This window comes from Vicugna pacos, chromosome 26 (genome assembly GCF_048564905.1).
Source record: "Vicugna pacos chromosome 26, VicPac4, whole genome shotgun sequence".
NCBI lineage: Eukaryota > Metazoa > Chordata > Mammalia > Artiodactyla > Camelidae > Vicugna > Vicugna pacos.
The window spans coordinates 7384365-7410131 of NC_133012.1; the positions used below are offsets into that span (position 1 = coordinate 7384365).

Consider the following 25767-nt stretch of genomic DNA (forward strand, 5'->3'; position numbering starts at 1 on the left):
CTTTTTGAAGAATCTCCATACTACATTCCATAATGGCTCCACTCCTCCAACAGTGTAGGAAGGTTCCCTTTTCTCCACATCCTCCCCATCATTTATCATTGTGGACTTTTAACGATGGCCATTCTGATTGGTGTGAGGTGATACCTCATTATACATAGTTTTTATCTACACTTCTCTGATAATCAGTGATATTGAGCATTTCTCCATGTGCCTATCGGCCATTTGTCTTCACTAGAGAAATGTTTATTTAACACCTTAATTTAATAAAGTTATCAAAACCTGTTTAGAAAGGACAAAAAATGTCCCGCCTCTCAAAAGCTCCTAAAGAAATGTTAAAAGGAAAAGACCCCAAAATCTTTCAAAGTCTGGGGAAGGAGACAGGCGTCCTGAGAACGGCTACTGCTGGCTCCCTGCTCTACCAGGCCTGCAGCCAAGGAGGCCACGTTTGGCACTGAGCCAGCTGCTTAAATACCCTTAATCCAGGAGAAGCCCAAGGGCTTGTCACCAGCAGATAGTGCTGACAGCCCCAAGTTTATGCCACTGCCTTCCTGTGAGGCTTCACTAGTTCCTGTCCCTGTGACATCACAAAGCATCCTCTATGTTGTGAATGGAGCAGTGCATGAACCCTAACTCTTCCTTCTGTCTGCAGAAGGCTTGGGGTAGAGTTGGAACGAAGCTGCTTAAGACAATAGTCTAGCATCAGAGTGACCTCAAAATGGAGAAAATGCCTGGATTTGATACATGGACCCCATGTTCATAGCAGCACTATTTACAGTAGCCAAGACATGGAAGCAATCCAAATGTCTATCAACAGATGAATGAAGAAGCAATGGAATATTTACTCAGCCATTTAAAAAGAATGAAATAATGCCATTTGCAGCAACATGGATGGACTTAAATACTATCATACTAAGTGAAGTCAGTCAGAAAGAGAAAGACATCTTATGTATGAAATCTAAAAAATATTACAAATTTACAAAACAGAAACAGACTCCAGACCTACAAGACAAACTTATGGTTTAAAGGCAAGTGGGGAGGGATAAATTTGCAGTATGGGATTAATAGATACACACTACTATATACAAAATATATAAGCAACAAGGATTTACTATGTAGCATAGGCAACTATATTTAGTATCTTAAAATAACCTGCAATGGAAAAGAATCTGAAAAAGAATACATAAAAATTTTTAAAATGCCTGGATTTACCCACTCTTAAAGACTCCTCTTTCGTGTGCCACCCCCGATACCATATAGATACTGGAAAATGGATCCTGGAGTTGAAAGTCATTGAATCACAGCCCTTTCTATGTCTGATTTCTACTGATCTTTTAGATTCAGCTCAAGCGACCTCTCCTAGAAGCCACCCTCCTCACTACCCACTGTAAATCTACCCTTAGAATAGATTAAGGGCTTCCTCTACTTTTCCATTGCTTTCTGTGAAATCCTCTGTTGCAGGGTAATTCCATATTGAATTACAAAGTTATTACTGTCTTCCCCAAATCTGGGCCCCTCTGTGTCATGGTGTTTCCATTGTTATGTATAAGCCCTGTCTCACCAGACTCAAGAATAATATGCCTAATCCTGCTACAACCTAAGACAAAACTACTTACCTTGGTCTTACTTTTCAAATCTATAAAAGTAGGATAATTACATTATTTACCATCTAAGATTGATATAAGGATGAAAAGATATACTGTAGGCAGAATAGTTAATCAAATATAAAAGTATCAATTGGGTTTTCTTATTTTATCATCTTTGAAACCCTTGTCTCACTGTATACCATGCAGTGCCACTATGTCCCTATAACGTAGGTACCTACTATTATTTTTCAGATGAGGATACAGAGTCAAAGAGTTTCATTAACTTAAGTATGAACCCAGGGCTCAGATGCCTAAGCCCACACCCTCATCCACTGAGTGCAAATGTCTCCTAAGATTGAGCACTGGAATGAGACCTGTTCCCAGGCTTTCTTCTTTCAACTGTAATGTAACAGCAGCAACTTTACCCCTACAGACTTCTACAAAATGTTCAACTTGGCCCTGCCTTCCCGCCTTGCCTGATTCTCGGTGCTTTTATGGATCAACCAGAGGATGCTGCTTTATAGGGGCCAAGTGCTGGAATGCAGCATCAGAGAGCTGTTTCCTTAAGGCCTCCCACGCCAAGGAGCGGTGGCGTCTTTAGTCCTTGGGCACTGGAACTGGAGGCAGAGATCCTGAAGTCAAATCCCAGCTCAGCCAGTAAGTCACACACCCTTGAAAAGCAAACTTGCTTCTTGGAATCTTCACCTTTTAGATTTTTTTTCCCCTCATCTCTAAAACTGGTAAAAACCCCTCTTCTTTTGAATATCACTGGGGAATTTAAATGAGTAAAATGCACATGAGAGCACTTTACGAGTTATATGAAAACAGAGGTAAGTAATTATTACCTTTTGTTAAACGGTTCACTAGAAGGGTTGCAGCCTTGGAAATGTAACAGTTATTAATTTCTTCAGCATTGTAACCAACCAAAGGTCCAGACTGCTAGAGGAGGTTAGAAAGGATTCATTAGGATAGCTGTTTAAGTCTGAAAGTGTAGACAGAGCAGGGACATTGAGGAAGTGAAGCAACATTTCACTTTAGTGGGAAGTAGTGTCCTCTTGGAGGCTTCCCAGGAACCAAAGTAGGATGTCCCAAGAGAGACAGGGCACGTTTAATTCAGACAATAACCAACCTCACTTAAAACTTAACAAAATATTAAATATATCCATCTGAGACTATTTGAATACAGGAGGTTGTTTTGAGTCTGTGGTACAGAATTTAGATCAACACTACCAGTTACAGTTCCTCCTAGTCATCACCCCACTACACCGGGGATGTAACTGGGAAAGGAGCAATAGAAATGTATTGACAGAAAAAAATGCACCAGACTTTAACCACAGCAGGAAGGTGCTGTTGGGCAGATCCCACTGTTGTTCTCTGGACAGAGAGGTGATGGAGAGCTGGAAAAGCCAATTCTCACACCTGTGACGGGTCTAGAGGCAAAGACAGAAGAACCTCTCCAGTGCTGGTCCAGCTCTATGAACTCTGAGGAGACAGACCTTATTCTGAGCACAAGCTCAGAATGACAGACAGTGTAAGATGAAAATGGGTTTTCAAGTGACCTTACAAATAAAAGATGACACCAAACAGCCCTAGCAGCAGTCTTCTGATTAACCACAGGATTAGAAGCAGGACTCAGATCCAAGCAGCCTCAGAGCAGGGGAAAAATTCACCTGAGCTTGACAAAAGTAGCTGAAAGGCATTTGCTGTTTTTAGCGTTTCTGTAAGTATAGAGTTTGGACCTAAAAACGGCGTGAGAATAGCCACAGAAGCCACGTGGGCTGCAGCTCAGTGGCCAGACATTTCCTTGAGAGACAGGAACATCTGGGAAGGTTTCAGTAGCATGGAAAGAAATGTGTGCTTCCTGTAGTTTTATTTCTTACTCAGTTAAATAGAGAGGAACACACACACCTCACTGAGTATTAGATGAACTGTTCTTGCTTCCCTCCACCTTCCTAGGCAGCAGCAGTGAACCTGCACCTTAGATGTGGATGGATAAACCAAACTGATTAACGTGGAACTTAAAAAACTTAGCAGAGGGTGACTACATGAGGCCAAACCTGTTTTTCAAAGTCTGCGTGGGCTCTGGTGAATTTTTGTGTATTTCTTCTTTCACAACTGCACGCTTTCCCAAGCGATATTTCCCCCATTTTTGAGCCATTTTTCTAAGTCTCTGTATGTTTGATGCCTTAGGACACATTCTAGCTCTGCCCTCCTATGAAGCTTCTAGTAAGAGATAAGCATTGAGGTGAGTTGTGTATTAGGTGCCTCTGAAAATGTGAACTAGCCCCTAGCTTGGTTCTCACCTAATGGGGTGGAAGACCCTGGGATGGGTTTGAGAGAAAGAAGCTGAATCTGTAGGCTCAGTGGACTGAGGACCACACAGGGAGCAGGACACAGTGGGGAGGGTTTGCAGAAGGCCATGAATTTCGGGCAAGGTTGACTGGATTCTGCCTCAAACATTTAAGAGCAAATGGGTAACTGAACATAAACTCTATTTGAAACAGGTACAGTTTCTTACACAAATCAACCAAAGAGAAAAAACGAGATGACTTATCATCCAGAGACCTTCAATTGTAGGTCTGCTTAATTGAGATTTTGAGTAAGACCTCTGTGTGGCTTGGTTTTCCCCTATTAGCCAAGTGGAGATGTTGAAACACTACTAGTATGTTTCCAGGTGAAAGAGCCAGGTCTATGGGACGGAGGGAATGTATTATGAGCGCCCGCATTACCCACAAACCCTCTACGAGCCTCACAGCCAGCCAGCTAGCGGAGCCTTTCTTACCTTTTCCTCAGGTCCTGTGGAGCAGAAAGTTAAAACCATTGGGTACCAACAAATCCTTTTCCAGAGATAGCTATCAAAATCTGCTCGAACCATCTGTTTCTCTGACTGTTTTTCCTTTCACTGTGGGTTTTTTTTTTTTTTTTGCTAACAACAAAATCTATTCTAAAATAACCAAGATGTTATGACTGAAAATGCCAGAGGTATAGATCCAGTTTATGAGAGAAATTGCTTTCTCAAGAGGAGTTCGGTTTATCTCGTGTGGAGGAAGGCAACATTTCCACAAATACAGTCGCGCTGGGAAAATAACCAACTACTTTCATTAAAAGAGTATGCGACAAGATTTGTATTTGTTCCCGTAATTGAATTTAATGCTGCTGAAATTTGTCACACCTGAAAGCTACTGAAGTGTAGACTTTTTCTTTGAGAAAAATTGCTTAAGCAATTGTCTCTCGGCCTTCCAGCAGGTCTGCTGTTGATGGTAAAAGGTCACAGGTCAGTCCTCTCTGCATCGGCATAATGCGTAGCACCAAGGACTGCCTCTGGGACGATCTTTTTTTTCTTTTGAGAGGAAGGCCGTCAGTGTTTGTGGAGCGGCCTTGACTGACTTGCCAACCACTCTACTGGTTTACATTTGGTGTCTAGATGTTGGTGACCTGGGTTAGTACCTACAGATGGACAGCCAGAAGTTTTACAATTGGTTTTTCCCTCTGTACAGTCAAGTAGCTCACTCTTTTACCTACACACCTCCATGTTACGTTATCTTAATAACTTAGTTTTTTTTGTACAAGTTCCCTTTCATATTTAAGATGTCATTAACATGCCATCCTTCTCTATCTCTTACCTGGGTTCACCTTGGTTGATGGACATGTAAATCTCCCAAGAATTCTCCTCTGGGATGGCGCCATGGGGGATGAGTAAACTCACTCCTAAAACAGAAAAAGCCAAGAGGTTAGTGGTGAAGCCCCTCGGTTGAGCACCTTACAAATGCTCTCAAAGAGAGAAGGCCTCAGAGCAGTTTATATATAATATTTGCCAGGCTTGGGAGTTCATAAAGTCCAAAATGATGCCAAAGAACACACTGTTTCCTAAAGTGACATAAAGAAGGGCGTATTATTCAATTGTGTACTCAAATGAGATTTTTACTTAAAGTCTTCCCAGCATTTTTAAATTCTCTTGTAAGATGGGGTGTCTGAGACCAGACACTATCAAACATACCTGGGCACATAAGCATCTCTCAGCCTATCAGTTAGCCGGCTCTAAAATTTAAATGTGTGTTTCTCTATTGTGTCTCTATCCATTCGCTTCCTGAAAAGGTATCTGGGATAATGGGTGAGCCCTCTAACATGTTGCTGGAGCCTGCTATGTAATTACCTTCCAAATGGTGCACCTTGAAGTCAGTTTAGGGAGGTGACCAGAGGAATGGTATATTTTGTCAAGTTGCAAAAAAAAAAAAAAACAACGCAGTAACCTTACTTCAGTAAAACCATACAACCAAGGGACGGGAGGGCACAGGAAGTCACCTGGCACAGCATCTGAGAATTCCCCTCTTTCGTCCTGAATGCTGTGAAGTAAACATTTCACTTTGGCCAAGAGCAGAGTCCAGAGAGGGCAGAGATTCTTTCATGAAACTTCTTGTTTGTTTATCAAAAGAAACAAAATAGAGACCCAGTAAGATCTCTACAAAATACAATCTCAGGAGACCCTCCCTTTCTTTGAATAATACAGGGTTCACTTTTTTTCTCTCCTTTCCTTCTAGCTAACGGAATCACACAAGAAGCTTTCAGGTTGCTGATAATTTAAATCTAGAGCTGGCAGGCTTACTGGTCCCCTTCTACGTGCCTGTTTGCTGCTACAGAGTCAAAGAATGAACAAGTGAGTCGGAGACAGCGGAGTAGAGACTCCCAGCTCGCCCTCTTCCACAAATACACCAAGAATTACATCTACAAACCCACCAGATTGCACAGAACACCTACTGAACTCTGGAAAAGTGTCTCTTAAGAGGCTTCAAAATACAGGAGGATTGTCACAAAATCCGGTAAGAAAAAAAAGGAAAAAGAAAACGGGTGCAGGACTGGTCCTGCAAGGAAGGGCAGCAGAGGAAGAAAGGCACCCTCGCACCAGGATGCCCCCTCTCCAGCCGGAAGGCCAGTGGGGACAAAAGTGGAGCTTCCGAAGCTTGGAGGAGAAAGTGGCAACCACTTGGCAGACAGAACTAAGGGAAACTGACACCAACTGTCCCTGTGACCCGCGGCCCTAGATGCAAGCCAGCAGGGATGAGCCCCGACTGGCTGCTGGAGATGGGTGAGGAGCCCAGGCAGCCTCAGGGGACTGGAGGATGGTGTGAGCTCTGGCTGGGGCGGTATGTGGGACAAAACAGCCTTGCCCCCCCACATAAAAAAGCACCACTGTTGGGGTGTGTGTTGGGGAGAGGGGAGGGACACAATGTAGTCGTACCATTGTTGTGTTCTTGCGGGAAGAGCGGTGGGGCTTGGTCATAGCCATCACTGCTGCACGGAGCGGCCTGCAACTTCACAGGCCAGACAGATTTGATTATAGCCCCAGGCAGAGAGGGTGGATTTGCGCTCTCTGGACCCTGGCCTCTGGGTCATACAGGCAGTGAGCAGCGTTCTGGTGCACTTGGCAGGGGTGGGTATTTACAACAGGCGGCATACTGTACAACACACAGAGGCAGGGCTGGGGTCTGTGCCCCCAGCTGTGGCGCACCCCAGGTTCAGGTGTGTGACTGCATGCTCACTATGGCGGATCTGTACTGCTGGCTCCACCAGAGAAGGTGGCCGACATTCCCACAGCTAAGGCAGGGACAAAGGCAGTGTCAACAAAGAGTACTTTGTAAGCCCGCATAATAAGTGACAGAACACCACTGAGGACACTTCCCAGCTGAAGCACTCCAAACCTGCCTACCACACACCACAGCTCAGAAATGGGTCTAGAAGCTTCTATTCCAGCATCAGGGGAGCAGACCCAGCCCCACTCAAGGCCATGACAACTACAGAACAGAAAAGGAGGCCCCGCTCAACACCAACCACACCCTCAGGTCAAAGGGACAACAGCCGACACTCATGGAAGATGTGGCAACCACACATAGTAACAGCCATCACAACAAAACTATTAGATGCACCCAGTATACACAGGAGCACTCCCACTTTAAATAGAAGCAGCCCTTCAAGACCACAGTGGATAACTGATGCTCCTAAATCCACAGAGCCAGAGAAATACAAGTAAAATGAAGAAGCAGAACTATTCCCAATTAAAAGAACAAGAGAAATCCCCTGAAATAGTCTACGAGATCATGACTTCCAAAAGGGGGTGATCAAAGCACTGGAGGAACTAAAAGAGACTATGAATAGAAACAGAATACTATAAAAAGGAAACTGAAACTATCAAGAAGAGCCAATTAAAAACAAAACTCAATGGCTGAGATAAGAGCTGAGCTAAAGGCAGTCAAAAGCAGACTAGATAATGCAGAGGAACAAATCAGTGACTTAGAAGACCAATGCAAATAAAAACGATATAAGGGACCTAGGGGAGAATATAAAGCATGCCAACCTATGGCACAATAGGGGTCCCCAAAGGAGGAGGAAGAGAAAACGGGATGGAAAAGGTAGTTGAGGAAATCATGACTGAAAACTTTCCAAACCTAAAGAAGGAAACAGATACTAAGTACAAGAGGCACAGAGTCCCCAACAAGAATCCAAACAGACTCGCACCAAGACGTGTTATAACTAAGATGGCCAAAGTTAAAGACAAAGTATTCTAAAGGCAGCAATAGAAAAACAAAGTTATTTACAAAGGAACCCCCATAAGGCTTTCAGCTGAGTTCTCTACATAAACACTGTGGGCCAGAAGGGAGTGGCAAGATACATTAAGAGTCCTGAATGAGAAAAAGCTGTAGCCTAGGATACTCTATTTGGCAAGACTACCCTTTAGAAGGAGAGAGAATTTCACAGACAAGCAAAAACAAAGTATTCATCAATACTAAAGCTATACTAAAAGAAATATTGAAAGGTCTACTCTAAATAGAAAAGGAACAGGAAGCTAGAGAAATGAGAAAACCATAATTGGAAATACAATAACTACAATGAGTTGCAAGAGAATAACATGATGTAAAAAAATAAATAAAAATATCAAAATCATAAAACAGTTTCTTCTGTAGAGCACAGGGAACTATATTCAGTATCTTGCAGTAACTTATGGTGAAAAAATATGAAAATGAATACATGTATGTATATGTATGACTGAAGCATTGTGCTGTACACCAGAAATTAACACATTGTAAACTGACTATACTTCAACAAAAGTATATTAAAAAGAATCAACTAATGCCAAGACTCACTGCAAACACGTTATGTGTGATTCACATTTTTGAACGTCATTCAGCCGCATGCTACTTATTATCAGTATCTTTCACTAGCTCTGAGAATGAGGCCCATTTCTATCTTGCTTACAGGTTTCCCCCAAGGGTATCCATTTAGCTTCTGGACCTTAACGTCAATAGTAGAACTATAATTGCCATACTTAGCAGCCTCGGATGGGGCTCCTCCTTTAACTTTCCATTCCTCCTTAAATGGAGTTGTCACATCAAATGGCCTCTGTTACATCCTTCTCTTGTGAGCAACAAGTTATAATACACACAATATTCAGCTGTGTGGATGTCAACCTGAATACATATCTCTCTTAGCTTGGCGTTGCACTTTGTTGCCTCTCTCCTAGACTACCCAGAGGCCCTATTCTTTTGATATAGAAGCACCCAAGGCCATCATCAAGAAATGATGCTATCTTAGGCAATTAACCCCAAAGAATAGTTTTACAGTGCTCCCATTTCTCCTTTCCTTTTTCCTTTCTCCAAGTATAACTCATATGCAATAAAATGGACCCCATGTAAGTGGGCAAATGAATGAGTTTTTGACAAACATATCCTCTCCTGTTACTACTATCACCATTGAGATACAGAACGTGTCTACTGCCTCAAAGGTCCCTCGTGCCCTTTAGATGTCAGTTCTTCAATTGCTAGCCCAAATGATCATTTATCTGCTTTCTGACATGTTGATTCATTTCTCTTTTCTAAACTTTCAAATACATAAAATCATACAGTGTGTTTGAAAACAAATAGCTTGTTACATTGGTAATACGTAGCCCAGTAGCTGGTACAAAGTAAGCACTCAAAAAATAAATCAGAAATGAATGGACAGGATTCAAAATTCTGAGTTCAAAAAACAAAATGCCAGGCGTTGAGACCTGCTGTCTTTGGTAGATCATTAGGGCCTGACAGGCAACTCCCAGATCAAATCAGAAGAAACCTGCGTGTGGACTTTTGATAAAGAGCTGTTGGTAGAGCAAATTGCATCCCACGACTTTCAAGTCAGCTTAATTCCTTGTGTTTAGATTGAAACATTATTCAGAAGACTCCTAAATTCAGCCTGAATCTACAGGATCCTTGGACCTTTAAATGACTTCATCTTTCCTTGTATCAGAAATGCTAGATTATCCTTCAAACATACTTCCTTCCATCTCCTGACCCAAACATATAAATTGTATGTGAAAATAAATACAGTCAAACATAGAGGCAAAGGTCATGAGACCTGGTGGTGTTGGTGGCAAGTTACCTTTTATGAAGAATGAATGGCTCTGCGGGAAATCTTTACGTCTGCGGTCCCCTAAAGAAGTATCCATTTCCAACATGTCATTCACCAGTTATCCCTGATTAAAGAAAAATAGACCCTCCCCCAAACTCCAGTTGCTACCTTGACAGCCTTTTATTTGCTATGACAGCTCAACTACCTGAGATTTTTGGCTCCTATTTTGCCTAATAAATGATTTCCAGAGTGTGCGGACCACCCCCAAACTTTTTCACAAATCATTGCCAGGCACTCTACAACAATTTGGGATGGATGGCATTCAAACAATTGAATTTCTGTGCCTTGTTTCCTTATTCTTTAGCGCCCCAGGGCATATTTTACATTTATGTTTTGCAAATAACAGCATATGTTTCAATTCCCCACACTTAGTTTTCCTCCAACTCATTCCCAGTCAACAGCTTCAATCTTGTCTATGGTTTCTCGTCTGGAGTTCTGAAAATGCCCCTTCACAGAGGAACTGATTGGGAATCACAGACAAGGCTGTCAGAACTGAGTTTTCAACCCAAGTGCTTCTCAGTTCAGAAGGGAAGGAAGAAAAACTGTTTCATCATGATTTCAACTCACTTTCTTTGATGGACATCAGACAAACATAGTCAGTAGGTGGGTCAGGGCTGGCACTTCCTCCACACGTGTGTAAACGTGTACACACACAAGGAGGAGGGGAAGAGAGGAGTGTGGGCCAACCTAGTCAACCAGTAACTACTGAGAGCCACCTAAGTGCCAAGCACTGGGTAAGAACGTGGAGATAAGACCTAAACAAGCAATTCTCCAGTGAAGACACACAAATGGCCAACAGGCACATGGAGTAAATGCTCAATATTGCTAATTATCAGAGAAATGCAAATCAAAACTACAATGAGGTATCACTTCACACCAGTCAGAATATCCAGCATTCAAAAGTCCACAAACAATAAATGCTGGAGAGGGTGTGGAGAAAAGGGAACTCTCCCACACTGTTGGTGGAAAGGTAGTTTGGTGCAGCCATTATGGAAAACAGTACGGAGATTCCTCAAAAGACTAAAAATAGACTTACCATATGATCCAGCAATCCCACTCCCGGGCATATATCCAGAGGGAATCTTAAAAGACACAACAGGCACCCCAATGTTCATAGAAGCACTATTTACAATAGCCAAGGCCTGGAAACAACCTAAATGTCCATCGACAGATGACTGGATAAACAAGTTGTGATATATGTATGCAATGGAATACTACTAAGCCATAAAAAATAATAAAATAATGCCATTTGCAGCAACATGGATAGACCTGGAGAATGTCATTCTAAGTGAAGTAAGCCAGAAAGAGAAAAATACTATATGATATCACTTATATGTGGAATCTTAAAAAAAAAAACTCATTTACAAATCAGAAGCAAACTCATAGAAAACAAACTTATGGTCACCAGGGGAGGAAGGGATAAATTGGGGAGTTCGAGATTTGCAGATACTCACTAGTATATATAAAACAGCTAAACAAGTTTCTACTGTATAGCACAGGGGACTATATTCAGTATCTTGTAGTAACTTACGGTTAAGAAGAATAGGAAAACAAATATATGTATGTTCCTGTATGACTGAAATATTGTGCTGTACACCAGAAATTGCTACAACATTGTTAACTGACTATACTTCAATAAAAGTAAAATAAAAAAAAAAGAACATGGAGATAAAGTAAATGTCTAAAAACTCAACACACAACTTCATAGGATTCTGGTATATATATAATACACTCTTCTCTTTGAAAGGGTAGGGTTTGCATCTTTTCTCTTTTTCCAGATCCCACACTTCCAATTCACAGATTCTTACCAAACAGGTACTTGGTGAATATGGCTGCCTGCTCATTCCACATCGATCTCCAACCTGCCCATTGTCACCTGGGAGGCTGTCATCACACACTGACACTCAGAAAGATTTAAATGAAGATTCTTGCCACATCCTAAATCACTGCCCAAGGAAGATTTAGAGAAATTTAGAACACAAAATCATTTCTGGGGCTGCATTTGAGGGCTATTTGCCTGAAATGAAGTTTTGAAGGAAGCGATTGGTGTAGGAAAATAAGACAACATTCATCGACTTGAAACAAGCTGCAGGCGCAAGTCCACTAAGTTACTGAGACGGTCAGCTAGCGTGTCAGACTAGTTCTATGCCAGAACTCACTGTGTAAGATAAAATGTGTGCATGGAGAGGGGGGTTACCTCTGCCCTAGAGAGAAATCTGCCCAGGCCCTGCTGGTCCCGACTCGATGCTGTCTAGGTCTTTACTAACACTTGCAGATCTGGTGTGTGCCTTTTCCTCTCAGCTGACAGTGATGACTCAGAGCATTACCTAAATCTCACTGCTCAGAAATCGGAGGAGATTGCTCTTTTACCCCACCTAGTGAGATGGCAACTCTGAAGACCATTCACAGGAAGAGTGTCATTTTCAAAGCCATCTGGGTTGCACACCTTAAGAATCCTTGTCAAAACATCAAGAAACTCTCTTGCAAACCAAAAGGAAGGAAACACTCTTGAGATCTATATAGCCATGGGACTGATGTTTGAATTCAAAAGAGCAATTCCATAATGAACACTCACTGCTCTTTGTAAAGAACATTACAGCAAGGTTGATAGACACTGACAGTTTCTTAGGTCAGTTACTGAAGATGCTTGGCTCTGAGTGTCATTTCACTAAATTATCTAATGTATGAACCATGCTTCACTATCAACTGTTTGTCAGTCATGTCAAAGAATGATTTCAGTGCTTCCTGATCATGTTCTAGGAAATATACTTCAAGGGGGCTTAAACTCTGGGGAACACTCAAACCTTCTGAGCCAATATGGCTGTCAATCCTAACAGGGCATCCAAAGGAGTGTGGGACCCGCGCTGAGATGAAGATGGCAAAATTCAGTCTCAGTGCTGATTCTGGTTGGCTGTGTAAATTAAGCCGACTCAGGGAGCCTGACAAGGGGATGGTAGACTCTTAAAAATGAATCTCACGGGACATAATTATGTGAAGATAATACAATCAAACAACAGCTAGAAAATACACAAACGCACACTTACCACCCACCTGTATTTGGCATGACTAAGCGTCCTCCTAAGTGGCCAAAGACACCAGTGGTCCGCAGTTCCGTCCTTGTAGGAAGTGATGACAGATTCTGGATGTAGGGTGTTTTGTTTCTGGGATGCACTGCAGTGAAGCCGCGGTTGTTTCCATGGGGAAAAGTCCCGGAATGATTCTTGCCATGGTACTCAGCTCTCTCAGACACTCCCAGGGAAACCATGAATGAGCTCTGAACTTTCACTTTGATGTCCGACAGAGGGTTAAAGAGTGAGGACTCCGTCATGAGCTCCTTGTCCAGGGGGTCCTGGAGACAGATGGGCCCACTGTACGTTCGGCTCACTGTGAGGTCAGGTTGCAGGGAGGAATTCAGGAGCAGGGAGTTACCTGCTGAAAGAAGGCGGACCTGTCACTCAGAAACTGGGACACACCATCACAGCGGCTCCCTGACATCTGTGCTCGCTGGCTGAACAACAGCACTGCCTGCGGGCTGCTTGGGTCAGGGCTGGCCCTTCAGACCCACCCCAGGCATGGAGAGCTCCTCTCCTGGGCTGAGTGACCAGAGCCTTGGACTCGGGAGCTCTGTTTTTAGTCAATTTTCTGAACATCACTGACCAAAATCATTCACGTTCCAGAGTCCCTTACACGGCATCTTTCCAAAACAAGCCGCTCCCCCAGACAACGAGCTCAGGCGTTACTGCTTATGGGATTACTTTAACTGGCAAAAAGAGAGGCTTCAAAAAGAAAAAAAAGGAAGAAAAGAAAGATGTTTTGTAAGCCAGTTCGGAGCGAAAATAACATCTGTTCATTTTAAACGGCAGGAGATGACACAGCGTGGTGACGAGGCAGGGCTGCTCATAACCGAGGCTGCGCTGGTGCCAGCACATCTCACGTGGGATTCTGGTCAGTTTCTGGAGCTGGGGGAGGAAATGATGTGTCCTCAGAGCACAAAGGGTCAGGGGACTTCACGAATCGCTCCATGTCTCAGTAGCCAATTTGCTCTAACAATGTATATGTGACTCTGAGATGGAAAGGAGGTACCACACGAGGGTGGTCAGACTCAGCTCCTACAAGGGGAGCAGCTTGGAATGGCCTCCTTTCTAACTCAAATGGGAAAAAAAAAAACCCAATCCTTACAAAAACAGGAGAAATTGGACTTTCTCATCTGTTGAGGCTTACCAATTTTCTTCTCTGCCAAATATTAAAAAGAAATGCTGTGATATTTTCTCGTGATGAAGTCATCTCATTTATTAGTAAATAACAGAATAACCCTCAGTCCCAAGCCGCCCACCCTTATCAGTCCGTCAACGTGACATCTCAGATTGAAGCCCAAACCACATTAAACAATTTTCCTTCAGGGCCTGACAAAAATGTTTAAAGTAAGGTATTTTTGAAAATGTGACAATTCTAGGCCATACTGTATTAGCTTCTATTGTTTTTCCATTTTCATAAATGGTAACAATGCCAGCAGGAAATCGATAACCCTGACTTTTCCCAACTCTTTGTTCTGATGCTCTAAGAATCCAAAATCATAGAGGAGGAGGTTCAAAATGAGATGAAAGAGCCCTATAGATCTAAAGGCACCTTGATGGTACATTTTTTTTTTTTCATGTTTGAGGCTCTTGGGCCAAGACACAGACACAATTAAGGAGCTCTGCTTTTTAATAGAACTGCATCGAATGCTACAGGTACCAGCCTTACTCTGGTTTATGGTTGGCCCAGGTAAGAAGCAAGAACCTTCATCTCACATCTGAAAAGAGCTTAGAACAGGAGTTTCCACTGACAAAGGAAACAGCAGACCCCAGACTCTTATGTCTCTTCTTTCAACCACTTACCTTCTGAAGTTTAATTTTGTAAGTTGAAGTATAGTTGATTTACAACGTTGTGTTCGTCTCTGGCACCCAGCATAGTCAATCAGTCAATTTTTCATTACTGGTTATTACAAGCTATTGAATATAGTTCCCTGTGCTATACAGGAGGACCTTGTAGTTTAACTTCTGGCTACTCTTAAAAGAGCCTCCTTTTTTTTTTTTTTTGTACAAAGCACAGCAGTTTATTCTTTACATTTAATGACTTCTCTGTTTCTGGTTTGCACTCTTTGTACACTCAGCCTCATATTCATATTGAAGTAACTTGGAAAGAGCCTTCTATCTTATGTAAAGTCTAGAAGCAAAAACATTTCTATCATTAGATTTAATCTAACCTGAGCACTTAAGTGGAAAATGCCTGATTATGACAGTTTGTACATACGATAGAGTCCACAGTTAAGGAAAGCTGGCTGCCAACTTGAAGGTAGGGTGGAATTTTAATCAAGGGCTCTGCTCATAGCACTTGTTTTGTGAGATTCTTGGTGGAAAAAAAATGGTAAAATAAGTTTGGAAAGGCTACATATTCTTACAGATTCACAATACACTTACCCTCCGAGAGGTCCCACAGTAAGGAGGTGAGTTTGAGCTTTGCAAGTCAGCGTTCCCCAGACACCTAGGTCAGGGGATGACCCCTCCCACCTGCTGCCTGGCGCTCTAGGGAGCTCACTGGCATCTTGTACCAAAGCAAGAGGAGACACAGCTTCTAGACTAACACTCACTGCACTTACTGAGTACCTTCCATAAGCCAAGGGTTTACAGCACATGTTGTGCCAGGTAGTTTCATCCTCACGAGACCCCTCTGAGGTGGTGGGAGTACTCTCGTTCGACATCGTGAAAATTAAGACTAAGGGAGGATCAACAATGAATTCAATCTTATAGCTACTGGATTCAGATCTACCCACTTCAGAGCCTCTGAATTTGTGCATGAAGCTGCCTCTCACACTGCTGTACATCCTCTATGGTCAAGTGTTATGGCCTCAGTATCTTATCATCTGATGGAAATACAGTTCTAGTTGTTTTATACGGTATAATGATCAGAGTTCTTCACTGGATTTCTTTCTAATTAAATATATATACCAAGCTCTAAACCCAAATTAAGGGGATGTGTCCCCATCTGAGGCTGACCAGACTCAGACCTGAAGCTCAGAGGCCAGAAGCGAGTCGCAAGTGGTCGGGCACCTTGTCTCCCAGTTTTTAGCATGCTTGGGTTTCCACTTCACAATCCTGTCTCTACTCAATCACTGCCAAGCAGCAAGCCTTCCTGTCCTGGGCTGCAGGCACTGCTGACAAACAACAAGCAGAAATAAAGGTGACAGTTGTGACCATGAGGGTCAAGGTAGAAGACTTCATCCTCAGAAGACAGACAGTTTCATTTTTTTCTAAAATAAAAGCTAGACATGTCTCATCCCCACCTCCCACTCAGGACAGAGTCGGTTCGTGTAAGAGAATGAAACGACTCTGTTTTAGAAACGAGCATTGCTAAAGTCGGACATGATAAATTTTCCTTCCCCAACACAAGACTGCCTCGAGCTGGCAACAGCAGAGAGTCATTTAGGCTGGGAAGTTCGTTTTTTCCCTGGCTAAGTGGCCCATCATAGAGCCTCTAAAGTCCTTTTACTTACTTTAAAATAAAAGCAACAAAAAATAACTCCACCTAATAAAGTGTCATAAATATGCCTTAGCCTGGGGTAATCAGTATTTTAGTTAACTAAATACATATCTCCACAGCTGGCTTACTAAAATAGAAAGTTGGATAATCTGAGATTAAAGAACTCGTTATTCTCACTGCACATCAAAAATGGAAATGCCTCACTTCAAAGGTTGGGAATAGTAAATTGAGATCTGCTGGTCCTCACGGTAGCCAAGGACTTGGGCAAACCACCCCACAGAGCCTGGGGTCCTAACGGGTGAAGACAATTTGGCAGCAGTCCCTAGTGCCCAGAGCTACCCTCACACAGGACCAAAGAACACCAGGGTCCTGCATGACTGCGGTCAGTCTGTGGCCCTGAGGATGAGGGGCTGGGGGGCCCCAGGCCGCTGACCTTGACGGACTGTTTTGAAGTTGAAGGTCTGGAAGCCACCTGTCAATGCAGACGAGTCGATGACGTCCACGCCATAGTCACTCTGGCTCCGTCTGTAGAGGGTGACGCCAATGACCAGGACCGCAACAGCGACCACTGCAGCGCCCAGGCCCGAGTACAGAGCAATGTCGCTGGCATTCTCCATGCCTGAAAGACACAAGAGAAATCCTAAATGGCCAACGCGGGCGCAGAGCCGAAGAGCCACCCCAGGACATCAAATGAAGTGCTATTGGGTTTTTGGAGCTACTGCTCAGAGAAAACGACAGATGCAGCCAGCCCAGCTGTACTGCCCTTTCACACAATAATCATGTTTCTAAAAGACCCTGAATAAATCCAAGGGATGCTAGGTAAATATCTTAATGGCATGAAGGCAGCTTACCACGTAATGGATTCTTGAAGAGAATCAATTTTGCAAAGAATAGAATAATTTTCAAGGAAAAACAGGCAACTCCTTAATTTGCTTGTTTGAGGAAGTCCTACTGCCCTGCCAAGTGTTCTTTACATTTCATCTTTCCTGGAGGGAAGACATGAGGTCCACGTACAATGACAAAATATGGGTGAACTCCTTTGCTTGTCTATGACCTGGGGTGCATGCATCCACAGCGGTCTAAGGTGAAAAGGTAACACACGGTCTATGAGTCAAGAGAGAGGAGACCAGAGCTCACAAATATGAATTTCAGCTTTGGCACACATCACTCAGTTCAAGAGAACATTGACAACATCGGTTGAAGGTATTTACAATCATTATGAGCGACCTTCTGTTGCCAGATATGAAAAGGGCTTCGTCCCACGTGCTCTTACGTCCATGGTGAACGTTTTCTAGTGCCAATTAAATGCTCGACTCTAATACTTTTTGGTGGAAGAGGACTGGTCTCTAACAGGGCACATGCTGTTTCTCCCATACCTCTCCTACTCCATCCTATTGAATGCATGGGCAAAGCAAAAATAAAGCGTTAGTTTGAATTTAGAATGTGGGTGTCTCCCCAACCCCCAAGATACATTGCGGCTACTTTCCAACCCTTTTGCTAGATGCACACTGGGTGTGGTTCATTCCTGAAGAGATCCATAATAGTTCCTGCAACTCAGCTTGGCGTTTACCCAGGACTGCATGATCCTGAAAAAGGACTTATCTTGGAAACTGTATAAAAATGGAAGGTGGCAAGTGCTAACTACATAAATGATTTCCCTACAGATTATGTGGTAGGTACACTTAATAGGTCCAAAAGTAATTACTATGTCACCCCTGTTGGTCTTAGCAGATAAAATAAACCCTTCATATATTTATTTACCTTGTAATTGCATGCCATTTACTATGTGTTCACTGCGCCCTAATACGGTACTTATGTCATCAAATGAGTAGAGCTAACTGTACAAGTAAAGTAAATTTATTTTCAACAAAGTTAGTGGACTATAAAATAAGGTGCTACCAAATTAGAGTGAACAAGGAAATCAAGCAGAACCAGTTCAGTAATAGGGCAGTAAACACATAAAGGTAATTCGCAAGGGAGAGCACAGCCATCCCAAAGAATGGAATCTGAAAGGTCAGAGGATTATCAGACACTTAACAGCCACAACAGCCTATGAACTGAGAAGCAGGGTGTGATTTAGGCTTCAGTTCCAACTGCATGATGGTCCAAGAGGGAGAGGGATGGAGGCACTGGTGGTGGTTTTCCTGACTACCCAGAACCACGGACATGACGACTGATGCCAACGCCAATGTGCCAATGTCCGCCTATGTCACATGGGGAGTGAGGAGGGCAGCTATCACCCACTGACACTTCAGCCACTCTCTCCTCAATTCAGTTCCTTGGAGGGAGCGATTAGAGAAGAGAGGACACAGGTCACAACGGGTTCAGCAAGCCTGGGTACCAGGAGCAGTGAGAGGACTTTGGATGGAAACCAATTAGCCTTTTCCCCTCTTCTTCCTTCCAGTTCCATGGGCGCTGCCGACTGATGACACCATTGTCTTAAAAGGTGTATCTGGGGAGAACACACCTGCTTCGCAACTGAGCATACACTGAGAAACAGCCGGGCAGCGCACTGAGTGCAGCTGCTCTGCTGCTGAGCTGGCAAAGTAGAGACAAAGACATCTTTAGCTTCCCAGGTACTCAAATAGGAAGGATCAGGAGCCAGAGGACGATGAGGGCGAAAATACTTCTGCTGAAAATGCACATCACTAGACATGAAATCCTGAAACAAAACTAAGAAGCAGAACATTCTTGGATTCCTATCTTGTTCATTATGTTTCCACCCTTTTGCTACCCAGGTAACCAGAATTCTCCATCCTCCAGATACAAGTCCTGTTTTAGGAAAGAACCCCTACATATGCCTTCAGACTCTGGTATAAATCTTCAGACAGCTCATCGCGTTTCCTGTCCTGGGGATATCTGCAGGATCTATTTAACTTAAGGGAATGAAATACTAAATTATACAATTTTAAAAAATGAATATGGAGGCTTTGAGAAGGGTAGGGAAAGAAGGGAGAGAGACCTGCATCTCAAGCACTTGGTGGGACCACCTGATCTAAAAACCAGAAGTCAATGGACTCCTACGGAAAGGTAAGCAAAGTGAATTTGTTTCACAAGAACAGTCTGTCCTGGGGATTCGAAGGTTCAGGGTCTCATCATTTCATTCATTCAACATGGATTAGGTGAACGTCAACCATGAAGTGGAAGTGAGGATACCTAAGTGAATTAACACATGGTCCATATTCTCAGTTAGTGACAGGATCCTGCTATCTGAGCGCAGCTACAGAGGTAGACACGAGTCCTCAAAGCCACATGTGCATGTCTCAAGAGCTTTAATCAGTCATCCTCACTCACAACGCAAATTCTTCTGAAACTGAGTCATCATGTTTCTTCTTCCTCTCATTATTTTTCTGCTCTTTGTCTACCTGTTTTTACTTCATCTCATTTTTTCTTCTCTTTTTTTCCCCTCCGCCCCACCATTTTCTAATCTATTTCTCCAGGAAAGTAGCGTGGGTTTCCTTATAAGGGTTTCTGTGTGCTTATAAACACTAACCAATTTCCTTTTCATGTTTGTTCAGGACTGGCCCCAGAAGAGGTTAGTTGCCACTGCTGTTCCTTTCCAGGGGAATCACTCCAGCCACCTGACCACAAGATGCAGACTCTTCCTAGAACTTGACATCTTTCTCCACGTCCATCCCTGTGTTCATGCTCTCCGTGGCTGTACTGCCTCCACCCCAGATTCAATGGAAATGAACTTACCCGCTAGGTGGACCCCTGCTAGCAAAAGGCCCTGTGCACCTTTCAGATTACAATGACCGGTCACTGTAACACACCCCCCCTCAAGTAGACATCTCGACCCCACCCATCTCTACCTACCCCGTCTGTCAGGTGCTGGCGCAAGGGCCCCCTCCCCCAAGAAAGCAACTCTGTCCTGGCCACTCCAGCCAATCCAGCCAACCCATGGTTTTCTACACTCTAGGTTCCTACAACTCATTTTGGATCATACTTTTGATGTTTAATTATCTGAATGCTAGTGCATTCTAACTGCTTTAAACTCTTCACAGCCAGTTGTCTCTAATTTCCCACTGAAATTTGTGAATCATTGTGTGCGACAGTCTGCTGACTGCCTGCCTTGGACTCAGACTGTGGGAAGAGAAGTAGGAAAGAAATCGCAGTCTGAGGCTGGTTTTGGAGCCCCTGCCCCAGACTCTCCTTTCCTTTACGTCTGCACACGGATGTTCACGCCTGTCTGCCGTTACATGCCATGTGGTGCTGGTCTGCTTCCTGAAGGTGATTTTGAACAGGAGTGTTCATACCTCGTGACTGATCAGGCCATACTGCCTTTTGTGGGCACAGGGAACTTTTCCCTGACTTTCTGTCTACCTGTCAACATGTTATTGATGTCTCTCCTGTGTTTTCATCCCTATTTTCCTCTCTCCAAGAGTCACAAAAGCTTCAGGCAAAACTCAGAAGGACCCAACATGTGGTAGAAAAAATTATGTGCAATCTATAGACTAAAGAAAATAACAACAAAAACACAACGGATGGGGCAATCGCTTGTCCTCCAAACTCGCCGGGAACAAAGAGGAGCCTGTTCACGGCTGGGAGCAGTGTGCAAGAGCTACAGGGAACGGCTACCAAGATTAATAGCTGGAAACTAGGAGCCCAGAAAGGAAATGTTTATGGGTTCATCTGGCCTGGAGGAAAGAGCTATAAAGTGCCTTGTGATCTTTAATGCATAAAGTGTTGTTGTAAGAGAAGACACCCACAGCGGGTGCTCAGTGAACCTTCATTTATGATGAGCCAGTAACCAGCTCTTCCCCCTCGCTCACAAGGGCTGCAGAGGAGGACACGGCCTTTTATGACAGCAGTTGGGACTCTGGTTAGGTATTAAAATGACCTTTTCTACAATAAGAGTTGTTAAAAAACTGCACTGTATTGCGGAGGGAGATTGTGAAATCTCCTTTCAGAGGCTCTCAAACCCAGCACGACCTGACAATCATCTGCAGTTATTTTATTTATTTAATTTATTTTTTGGGTCAAAGCTGGTGAGAAGGGCTAAGTGACCTTTCAAAGCCCCTTCGAACTTCAGACTTCAAAAAAGAGGTATTAACAAGTTCTTGTCTTCGTGAATTATAATCACCCCTGGTCATTTATAGTAACTGATGCCCCCTAAAGAGAAGGGCTGTTTACTTACTTCACCTTTCTTTCTTCACATGACTCTCATCTGAAAGACATATTAATGCCACTTACAAATGGAAATGTAACTCAATCCCCATGTTATGAGCTTAACTATATATCAGGTTAGAATCTATTTTACAGGACAGGATAGCTACACAAAACAAATAAAGGAGCATAGCAAAATGCCTTTTGAAACACATGCTATTCTGTTTCATCTCATTAGATGCTGCAGAATGACCACTGCTCCCATTTCAGAAAGAAAAAACAGCAGCAGCAATGACAAGCAGCTTGAATTGGTGTATATATGAGGCAGCGAATTACTGAAGGAGCCATACAATAAATATTCACAAATAGAGGCTAAGCTAATGGAAAGCTCAAGCCCCAGCTGCTGTGCTGGGATCCACAGAAGGCCAGGAAACAGTCGTCTCGGGACCCCACACCTCCACCCAGCACAGGCAGAGCTAGAGATACAGAGCGATGTGACAAAACAGTTAATTGCATGCTGAAACAGAAGTTACTGTTAAGAGTTCTTTATATTTTGCTGTCATGAAGAAGCAGTAGCTTTTTCTTTAATTTAACACATAAGAAAGTAACTTTTAAATGGCAGCCATGCTCAACCATCACGAGCAATTCCAATTATATCTGCATTGCTTGGAATCTCATAACCCCTTCCTTGACCAGCATCTCAGCTTCCCCAACTTCCCATCCTCAAAAACCTCATTACTGGAATGAATGGCAACAATATCATATTCTTAAGCAGCACTTACTATATGCCAGGCACTGTTCTAGTAACTTTATCCTTATTAATCACTTCCACCCTTCCAACAACCTTGTAAAAATGTATCCTTTTAAATGTGTCAACTGAAGCAGCACTATATACAATAGCCAAGACATGGAAACAACCTAAATCTCCATTGACAGATGACTGGATAAAGAAGTTGTGGTGTATTTATACAATGGATTACTACTAAACCATAAGAAAGAATAAAATAATGCCATTTGCAGCAACATGGATAGACCTGGAGAATGTCATTCTAAGTGAAGTAAGCCAGAAAGAGAAAGAAAAATACCATATAATATCACTCATATGTGGAATCTTAAAAAAAAAAAAAAGACTCCATAAACTCATCTACAAAACAGAAAGAGACTCACAGACATAGTAAACAATCTTATGGCTACCAGGGGAAGGGGGTGGGAGGGAATAAATCTGGGAGTTTGAGATTTGCAAATGTTAGCCACTATATATAAAAATAGATAAAAACAAATTTCTTCTGTATAGCACAGGAAACTATGTTCAATATCCTGTAATAATCTTTAATGAAAAAAATATGAAAACGAATATAGTATGTAGATGCATGCCTGGGACACTGTGCTGTACACCAGAAACTGACACATTGTAACTGCCTGTACTTCAGTTTAAAAAAAACATTGCAAAAAAAGTGTCAACTGAGGCAAGAAAATCACTTGCCTTGCCCAAAGCCTCATAACTGGATTCAATCCCGAGCAGCCTGGCTCCAGAATCGATGCTCTGACTCATTCTTTATCCAGCTGTTAACCTCTGTCCTGATCACACTGCCTGATAGCTTTTTTTTTGAGGGGGGGTAGGCAACTTAGTGAACTCTGGTTTTTCTCTGACATGTTTACTTACTCTTTTTTTTTTAATTGAAGTACAGTCAATTTACTATGGATTAATTTCTGGTGTACAGCACAGTGATTCATTTATACATACATACACATATAAACACTCATCTGTCTTCACTCTCAAATGGCTTAACCATAATGCTGTGGGGCTTCCCTGCCTCTCCTCCCTGCCGTCTACACACCTGTACCCAGGGCAACGTGAACTGCTGGAGGAACTCACAAAAGTATACTGGCAAGTATCATTAAAAAAGCAATGCTCTGCAAACTCACCTGGGCCTTCTTTGCAGCTGAATAATTATTTTATTCATGTTCTATGACCAAATAACACTTTTCATCAAAACAGTTACTCTGAACTGTGTTTTCTTTCTTCAATACCCCTACTTCTCACCTGTCCCCTTTCTAGCTGAAAAACTAAAGGCTGCCCTGTGTGACCCCCTCCTCCCCACCACACACAACTCAAAATTCCTCTGCTCCTGCCTGTGTTTTTCCTTTCCTTTCCTCTGTTCCCTGAACAGCTGCTCCTCTGCCATGTCAGGCCAGCTCTGCTCCGCCCTCTCATGCCTCCACGGGGGACCTGGCCTCATTCATTATTCCCTTTTGGTCTTGCATCTTTAAACTTTGTCTCTACACCTGAGCCTTGCCTTCTGCCTGCAAACACAGTCTGGTCTCCCTAATCACCTCCCCCACATCCTTCTGCCTGCCTACTCTCCCATAAACCTCTCAAAGATGCAGCCTTTTTTACATCCGTGGAATTCTTAGCTCTTTGCTGAAAAGAAACTAAAGCATTTTTAAAAATACTAAACATTTCTTGCTACGTTTTCCATAATCTCTCTAGCAAGTTGACTCCTGTTTCTGTTACAATAATTTTAAAAAACAGAATGCATGCATACAAAGAGAAAATGTTTTAGGAAGTATGAAGTTACACTCCACCAAGGGAAAATTTACCTCCAACTACCCCTACTCCAAAAGTAACCACTTTTTTGGGGGGCCGGGGAATTAGTTTTGTTGTTTGTTTATTTAATGGAGGTACTGGGGATTGAACCCAGGACCTCACGCGTGCTAAGCACACACTCTACCACTTGAGCTATACCCTCCCTACAAAAGTAACCACTCTTGATAGTAACTTTGAGATCTTCCAGAACAACCGAAAAAAATCCATTTTTTAAATCATTTTTTACTCTAGAAGTTGTTACTATATTATTATGTTTCCATATTATATTTCCTTTACTGTACTTTTTTTCCCCCACGTACAATATCCTGTATGTCTTTCCTATCAGAACCACAGACTTACTTCACTTCTTTTCACATGTGCTTAGCCCACTGCCTGGCTGTAGAGGGATTTAACCAGCTCATTATTTCTGTATCATCTGATTGTCCTCTTGCCCTTTAAAGTCTAACTTTTGCCCAAATCACCGTTCCTTCTTGGAGACTGTTCACAACCACTCCATGAACAGCAATGTTCTCTTCTGTTCCACTGCAGCAGTAAGACGAGAACAGCCAACCCTCCCTTTATGGAAAAAAAAGTCCCTTAAATTCAATTCTCCAACTTTTTTCTTTCTTTTTGTTCAGTAACTACCCTTCCTTCTGCAAGTTCTATAGAAGAGCTTTAAAGCTCAGTTCCTAATCCTTTTTGCCCATCTGATCAGATAATTGCTCACATGCAGACAGAGCTAACTATTCCTTAGATGCTGAACAGTCCCAAATCAAGATCTCCTGCCTCGTCTCTGGTATGAAGACCTCATCCTCTGTCTCCTCCTGCTTGAGGGACAAAACCATCCCGCAACTGTGTGTTGTGCTAACATCTCATATGTGTCACCTGACTTACAAACTCACCATTCTCTTCTCTTCAAATATTTTCTCTTGAATTCCCTTTTTCTGGTAATGACATCACCAGTGACCAGGCTGCAGACTGAAGAGTTCTTCCTTTTCTTTCCATTGACTCCTTCCCCAAACCACTCACGCGCCTCACTGACTGCATCCCCCATACCTCCTTCACCTCAGTTTTGGTAGGAAGCACCCACGTCTCATTCTACTTGGTACCCAGGCCCCAGTCTTTGTTCACTCTGAACCACTTTCCACATGGGTTACTCTTCCCAAACAGTTTGGGTACTGCCACTCCAATACCTTTTAATGGTACTGAGTTCGCTTCAGCAGGGGCTTATCTTATAGCTCAAGACACTCTCTGCTCTGCTCCATCCCAGTTTTCTACTGCATCTGCGCCTTCCTCCACACGGACCCTACTCTTTGGCTACATCTGACTGTAGGAACACTTCAGAGATATTACAGGCTCAGTCCCAGGCCATGCAATAAAGCCAGTACCGTGGTAAAGCCAGTCCCATGGACTGCGTGCTTTCCCAGCACACATAAAAATTATGTTTACATTACACTGCAGTTTCTTAAGTGTGCAACAGCATTATGTCTTAAAAAAAAAAAACCCAATGTATATGCCTTAACTGGAAAATACTTT

General features: G+C 42.9%; 1 protein-coding gene and 1 long non-coding RNA gene across 19 annotated transcripts in view; one reads left to right on the forward strand and one right to left on the reverse strand.

Annotated features, from left to right (window-relative positions):
• Positions 1 to 25767, reverse strand: part of UNC5D (unc-5 netrin receptor D) — a 599258-nt gene that overhangs the window by 57365 nt on the left and 516126 nt on the right. For 11 of the 15 annotated variants that reach the window (XR_012064390.1, XR_012064389.1, XR_012064388.1 and 8 more), the window contains 3 exons: positions 16972 to 17157; positions 13071 to 13451; positions 5207 to 5291 (listed from right to left, as the gene is read on the reverse strand). Coding sequence is in view for 11 of the 15 variants with exons in the window: in XM_072950289.1 (XP_072806390.1) it covers positions 5207 to 5291; positions 13071 to 13451; positions 16972 to 17157 (652 nt within the window). In the remaining 4 variants the exon portion in view is untranslated. The remainder of the gene's footprint in view (positions 1 to 5206; positions 5292 to 13070; positions 13452 to 16971; positions 17158 to 25767) is intronic. The other 4 variants (XM_072950288.1, XM_072950287.1, XM_072950283.1 and 1 more) reach the window with 1 other exon arrangement.
• LOC140689449 (uncharacterized) lies at positions 671 to 21481 on the forward strand. Of its 4 annotated transcripts, XR_012064395.1 has the most exons (6): positions 671 to 1025; positions 2017 to 2240; positions 6122 to 6400; positions 18943 to 19114; positions 19277 to 19568; positions 20057 to 21481. It is a non-coding gene; the product is annotated as an uncharacterized lncRNA (long non-coding RNA). The 4 variants fall into 4 exon arrangements; XR_012064393.1 differs by having other exon boundaries at positions 18943 to 19568; XR_012064394.1 differs by lacking the exon at positions 671 to 1025 and adding an exon at positions 1577 to 1641 and having other exon boundaries at positions 18943 to 19568.